The sequence below is a fragment of the Cynara cardunculus genome (assembly GCF_001531365.2).
Source record: "Cynara cardunculus var. scolymus isolate 2C chromosome LG 10, CcrdV1, whole genome shotgun sequence".
In the NCBI taxonomy this organism is placed as follows: Eukaryota; Viridiplantae; Streptophyta; class Magnoliopsida; order Asterales; family Asteraceae; genus Cynara; species Cynara cardunculus.
In genome coordinates this window covers 6,069,673-6,076,752 of record NC_037537.1, presented here as the reverse complement: position 1 = coordinate 6,076,752, position 7,080 = coordinate 6,069,673, and the positions used below count along the sequence as shown (strand labels likewise).

Genomic DNA, 7,080 nt, shown 5'->3' with positions numbered 1-7,080 from the left:
AAAAGAATGGTTTATGCATGATGAAGAATAGTATTTGATGAATGTTTATGCATGATAATAAAGACTATTTTTATACCTGATCAAGAGCTTTAATGAATTATCGTTCACAAAATATCATGAAAATTTCCCATTCATGAAACCATAAATACTCACTAAATTTATAGCTTATATATCTCATGTATGTATCTCAGGAAAGAAGTAAGGAGGATTTGCATAAAGTAGTATGGTTTTAGTCCAAGTTTTGTTGTAATAAAAGCTATGGTTATGTTTCCGCTAAGTAATTTCTTCTTTGATGTAATTTCAAGATATGTTATAAATAATGCTGAATTTCAAGTCTAGATTCAAGATTTAATAGTTTTATCATGTAAAGTAATGGCACCCAATATATATAAGACGTGGGGCGTTACACCAAGATAGATGATAAGGAATCTCTCTGTATTCCTAAGGTACTACAGATCAAATCAGTACAGGTGTCATAGTACTAGATGAATTTTGTTGATTCTGCTGTATTCTAGTCTCTTAGTTTTCATATGCATGTTATCAACATCTTGAGATGCTCGACGAGGTTACTTTTGTTGATTTTTTAACTCTCTCATTTTGCCCCACTTCATGTATAATATAGGAGAAAAACTTCAGGCTTTCAGCAAGCATTCTTTCCTTGTTAGACGATCCACACTCCAAGATGTGTTTATTTGGAGTTGCCTACTCCTGTACTATTATTACCTTTAAACTGTATATGCACTAGTTCAACATAAAAATAGCTGTGTTGGCAAGCCTTTTGAGAAGCTTGGCTACCCATTTGTCATGATCTTTGTTATGCCCATATGCTTTTAGGTGAGCAGTGAATTGTTATCATACTCTTTGTGTTTCCAGGGTGGCTCATCTTCACCGTGATTGTATTGATCTTCTTTTTGGGAATATTCGGTTAGGTTCAACCGAGTGTATGATATAAGGAAGCTCAACCCTGTTGGTTCTTTTGTTAGGTTGGAAATGAGATTCATTCAGATTGTGCTATTAGACTATAAGGAGATGCATAATACTGATATTTGTGCAGATTCTGATTGTTGATGTCACTACTCAAGATTGGCTTGTTCATCATCTTGATCAAGAAACACATTCTTTACTCTTGTGATTATGTAGGTTTATAAGGTTAAGCCTCTTTGATATCACAATTACCAAGGACTAAGATGGGATTGCAATATGAAGGGTTTCATTTAAAAACAGTTTCAAGCAAATGACTTAGCGATGATCTACATCTTGGGTATAGAACTAGAGTAGTCTAAATGGAGTGTTTCATTTCGAAACAGTTTCAAGCAAGTGCGGCTTGAGAAAATGCGGTCTAGTCTGACCGGTGTACATGGTTTGGGCTTATTTTGAGATGTAAACTATGACCTAAGAGAGTTCAAGATTTGTATGGAGCAGATAAAATTCTAGAGTACAGCCAAAAGTAGTTCGATAAACTTGATAAGATTGGCATCACACTAATGTAACCAAACAAAACTGACTCGGTAAATCCCACTCGGAAGTACGGCAGGGGAGGTAAGATGTGTGCAGACCTGATCTCTACTTCAAAAGAGTAGAGTGATTGTTTTCATGAAGACCCTGACTTGTGGCAGAGTGTGAGCAAACATGGCATCATGCTAATGTAGAAAGGGTTCACAACAATATTACTTAATCTCATAAGCCCATGAATGACTAAACTATAAACGCCAAAAACACCTTTAAACTAAGGTTTTATTTCAACCCATTTTTAAACCTTTAACACTTTAATATCCCATTGTAATTCAATCTAAATAGCCTGATTTTGTAAATCACTAAATTAACAGCCCAGATGATGGAGATGAATTCATGTTAGTATGCTGCAGCTATGCATGTCTCCAGTGATCAAACATGAGCAACCCAAACACAATGAGCTGACTTGTCCTTTTATTCATGAGAAGGTGTCTGGAGATCATGTTGTAGATATCTTTACGGTCCCCATTCCTAGGATAGGGTTGATCTAATATATAGAAACTTGTTAAATTATATAGAGGGTGAATATTGAAGATATTGGATCTATATGCATCTTTCTTTGGCATTTTGGATTTTATAATTCGACTGTTTGGCCTGCCTTTGCACTTCTCTCAAATGATAGAATTACATTTTCAGTTATCATTCTTTTTGGTTTATGGGTACGGTAAGAAATATGTAATATAGTCCATAATGTCACCACTTTTCTTAGATAGAACAAATGGACGTGCCTATTAAATGTTTCTGTAGTCTTGTTCTTTCGACAGCCATTGTCAAGAAGGAACACTTTTTGTTTTAGTTTTTCCTACCTTTCATGTCTTATGTATGCATATACTTGTGGGACGTATATTGTATGCCAACTAGATTTTAGTGTGCTCCCATGTTTGTTTCATCTTATGTCTCTCTGGCTATACTTTTTGCTTGTTTGCACACACTCCTCTGCTACTTCTTGCACATGTTTCTTGTCGATCTTTGTTTTACACTCTACCCCTTGGCGTAGAGGCAAGGTCGTCAAACATCCGACCTTCCGAGATCCCATCTCTCTGTGGGATATACTGGGTTCATTTGGTTTGTTTAATTGTCTACAATTACTGTTGCCCCATCCTCCGATTTTGATAATCTGATCCTGTTGCGGGGTTTTGTGTTTCTTCAGGGAAGTTCATGAAGAAGTGAATGAAGCTAGGGAGAAAGTGTCTGAACTGAAAGTCCGCAGGCAAGAGCAGGTGGCTGTTCGGCGAGAGAAGTTAAAACAAGCATATCTCCGAAAACAGCTGGAGAAATTAAAAGCTCAATCTAAACAAGGAAATACATGATTTTGCCATCCAATGTAAGTATTCATTACCTCAAACAACTCGAAACATCTTAGAAATCACATCTGTTGACGGATGAAACTAATTATAAACGACTATTAAGCAAAGCCCATGTTTTCGTTATCATTTGATGAATTGATTACTGTGGTTTTAGTGTTAGTATTTTTGTTAGTGTTATTCAATTGGCATCGTTTTGATCTCATTACCAACAAAGAACTTGTGGTTCTGTTAAATTACGATATCACCAACGATCATGAAAAGTTGCGTAACTTGATCTTAATTGGTCGCAAGTCGGTCCCCTTTTAACTAGTTCTTGATGCCCATCTCTACCAATGGATAAAGGGTGTTGCTATTGTGTAATAAAGGATTATACAACATTTTGTTGATTGATGTTCACAAAATTTATGAATTGGTGCCCAAATAGCAACTTAATATAGCTACCGATAGTCGTTGCAATCATGAGAACGCGTATATGACTTCATTTGTTTCTTACTTTCTAGTTAGATAGAGATAATGGATCACAATTTCGTCGGTTTCAACTTTGCAATCCAAAACCGAGTCGATAACGGAAGGATAGAAGAGCCATAATTGTGTGGTTAATTTGTGATATTAACAAATGTGGGAGGCTCAAACGAGAATATGATCAAAATAAGAGAACATGAAAATGTCTATCACATGTGATTATAGATTGCAATCTAAGAGCGTTGATCTAACCTGTATCACATGTGTGATGTAACTCACGTATTTTCTTATTTTGATCATATTCTCATTCGAACCCAACATATTAACAGATGGTTCGTAGGTTGTTGGTAAAATTCCATTGTTCTTGGCAACTATCTTATTATGTGAGATTGCAAAATCTTCCCCAAGTCCATTCGTATACGTTAGGATTGACACTTCGTGCAAGATGAAACGTTGATCATCAACGTATTGAAGTTCGTATTTTGTTCTTGCATGATTTTTTTAACCGAAGATAGAAGTAACTTTTTGTTCTTGATTAATTTCCACGACAAGGATGTGGAATGGAAAACGATTGTTTTTGTACATGTGCATTAATTTTGTACAAATGCCGAGTCCCTTTCTATTTTTGATGTAAAAATAGGATCAATTTGTGGAGGCCGTAAAACGTTCCATCTGTTCGTAAATAGCTTCTTTGAAAATGGTTTTACGCCCGACTTTTTGTACTCGAATGCAAGTTTTCCAAAAAAAATGTGAACAATATGTATTATATGATAATATAGGGGGTGAAATTGGAAATGGTCTTGGGCATAGAGATCAAGAAACCATGGCTTTCACAAGCAATATCAAAAACCATTTGTAGATGGATAACACGGGAAAGGGCGGCAAGAATCGGAAGAAATTAAACATAGAGACGAGCAAACGCAAAACAAGCAGGTCCTCTTCGTTAACACTGCATTAGACCATGATATCATGGGGACAAATTGTCGTCCTTGATCGGTCCAAAACTCCTTTTAGATGAACTCGAACTAACATAAGTATGAGGCTAGCTCAACCAACAAATAAAAGCTAGGTCTTGGACCTCCTCATAATTCGAGAGTTTCTACAAGCTGTAAGGGACTTCCATGGCTATTATCTTCGGGGCCTAATTGATAGAGGTACACAACCCTTATTCCACGAAATCGGTTGAAGGCATTTTAGCTATAGATTGAATTGAATTCATATATATATACATACATATTGTGGAAAAGGGTAATGATCATCAATACATATATCCCCTTTATTCAGATCCTTACGCATTATCATGTTAATACGTTTGTAATATCATTGAAAGACCTTATTTTGTACAAGCCCTAATTTTTACCCCCAATTTGGATTCAAATCAATTTCAATTCTCTGCTGGTCCATCCAATCTCCATTTGGACACTGCATAAATCCAAGGATTCAGCGATTAGATAATACAGAAAATGAAAACTGAAATTGAAATTGAAATTGAAACTGAAAGTGAAAGTGATGAAGCGATTACGAACCCTATATTTTGTCAATGTCTTCGTCTTCAAACTCAATGTAATCATCAACGCCATTATCATCCTCCTCATCGAGTCCACCGGCGATACCTTCATTAAGCCTAATATTATCCGGCAACTCGCCGTAAGCCTTCAAGAGCCTGGCCTCGTCCGGCATGTACTTCAGGATAACGTCAGCTTTGTCGTCCTGGTAATCACGCAGTCCGACAAGGATGATGTCACCGGCGGCGATCCATACCTTCTTGTGCATCTTCCCACGGATGTGACAAAGGCGTTTGGTGGCGTCGATGCACATGGCTTCACAGCGGCCATTGCCGAGCATACGGAGGACCTGTGCGTATTCTTGACCGTCTTCTTTGAACACCAGCTCTCGTTTCTCATCGTCGGCTTCATTCTTACCCCTCTTTCGATTCTTACCCCCCTTTCCCTTGTTCTTCGGCATGGCGTTTTGATCTCGAGAAAATCTGCCATTTCAGAAACCCTGGTTTCTTTTATCTTGTGATCTCTATGCCCAAAACTATTCACACTTTCACCCCCTATGTTATTATACATTGACACAATGTTATCATGGTTTTTGAAAAACTTGCATTAAGACCATTTTCAAGGCAAGACATTCATGAATAAATAGAAATTATAGCCTCAACAAATGTATTTAACTATTTCAACAAAATAAAGAAGAGGATTCCAATGTCTTAGGCAGTATGGGTTCGATTGAGGGTGACAGATATACGACACGTTTGCGATGAAATGACAGGAATTTGTCGGAACGTATCAAATGGAATTTGGTTAAGCTAAATCCCTTTTGAACTTGGCCAATTTTGGTTTAGATCTACTTATCATGCCATGTGTCCTTCATAATGTGTGCAAAGACATAAATGCACTTCAATATGATGGACTTAACCAAAACTGGCTTGATGGGCATCAAATTGACCCTCACTTTCAAGTAGTTAAGTTCAAGTCTTTGTCATAACTTGCTAACAATTGAAATGTTGGTGTTGCTCGTGATAGAACTTCATGTTGGTTTGATTCACCACCTCCCCTAATATGTCTTACGTTTTGATCAGGTGGCGTCCCTCTATAATCGAGCCTCCCTTCAAATCTTGGCACCCTCTTCCCCACTTTTTTGTTGTATAATTACTTGCTTATCGTCATTGTTGCGTGACTTTTGTTCGGCTCTAGTTCTTGCCTGGTGGTCACTGAGTCTGTTACTGAATTTCCTTATAAATGGAATTTTTGGTTTTTAGACTTGTAAGTTTAGTTTCCCAAATTGATTTTATGCTTGTATGTTGTTGTGCATATGGGGTGTTTTGTTTCCTTTCCTTTTTTATGAATACAAACTAAGAATAAATAAATAAAGATGCGGTGGAGAATGATAGTGAATGATAAAAACAAATGTACCATAGAACAGGGTTATAGTATTGGATCGAAAGACAATAAAACAACTGGCAAGGAACAAAAATCTCAGGGATTAAGGATCGGCCCATGCCGTCCCTAATAAAGACTCATTAGGGAAGACCGAACCATAGACATGTTTAGGATTGAAAATTACAATCACACTCAATATTTATTGTTTAGGATCGATTACATCAAGACCCGGTCAAAACCTGAATCGATGGCCTGGTTTGAACCGGCCAATGTCAAAAGCTTCTTTTCATCATTGAGAGTTTGGGACTCAAGAAGATTGTTAAGACCACCCAAGTAATATATTTGGCCTCAATAACTAATTTCTTTTTATGGTTTTTGACTTTTAGATTTACATGTTTACCTTAAAACAAGCCACTTGAGTGGTATATATTGGAAATGTGATCTAGAGTGGTGACCTCGACTAACTTTGAAGATTAAAAAGTTGAATTAAAAAAAATCAAAAGTGGATGATCGATTGTAGGATGAACAAGGAGTGCTCAAATATTTGAAATATGTCAACTTCTTATTGGTGGTTGTTTTTTTAATAAGAATTAATTGGTTAAACTAAACTTTATTTTTAATTAAAAAATAAAATATACCAAAATTCAAGATTCTTAATTATTTTCAAATAGAACCCAATATTGTTACACGTTTATAGTTTTAGTGTATAATTATTTTTATGAATAATAAATCATTGAATAGATAATTTCTATGACCAATTATTTTAGATTGGATCATCAATAAGAGATAAAAAGATTGGGATAGATTAGAGTTGAATATTGTGTGAGTGGAAGCGTAGAAGAGAGAAAAAACAAGATTTTAATGAAGTATTGAAACAGTTGTTTCAATCTTTTTGGAGTCCGTCTTACACT

The 7,080-nt window shown here is 36.1% G+C and overlaps 2 protein-coding genes across 3 annotated transcripts in view; one reads left to right on the top strand and one right to left on the bottom strand.

Moving 5' to 3' along the window:
• The window catches only part of LOC112518837 (uncharacterized protein At4g18257-like), a 17,816-nt gene extending 11,831 nt beyond the window's left edge, over window positions 1-5,985 (top strand). The window contains exons 3-4 of one of the 2 annotated variants that reach the window (XM_025126594.1): window positions 2,663-2,836; window positions 5,869-5,985. In XM_025126594.1, coding sequence (XP_024982362.1) covers window positions 2,663-2,822 — 160 coding nt within the window. In that variant the 3' untranslated portion in view covers window positions 2,823-2,836; window positions 5,869-5,985. Of the gene's footprint in view, window positions 1-2,662; window positions 2,949-5,868 lie in introns of those variants that run through there. The other variant, XM_025126593.1, reaches the window with a different exon arrangement.
• Window positions 4,453-5,410, bottom strand: LOC112518838 (eukaryotic translation initiation factor 1A). Its single transcript, XM_025126595.1, has 2 exons — window positions 4,808-5,410; window positions 4,453-4,703 (listed from the first exon to the last, which is right to left on the bottom strand). Exon 1 carries the CDS (start codon window positions 5,244-5,246, stop codon window positions 4,809-4,811), a length of 438 nt encoding a protein of 145 aa, XP_024982363.1. The 5' UTR covers window positions 5,247-5,410; the 3' UTR covers window positions 4,453-4,703; window position 4,808.
• Window positions 5,986-7,080: the final 1,095 nt, after the last annotated feature.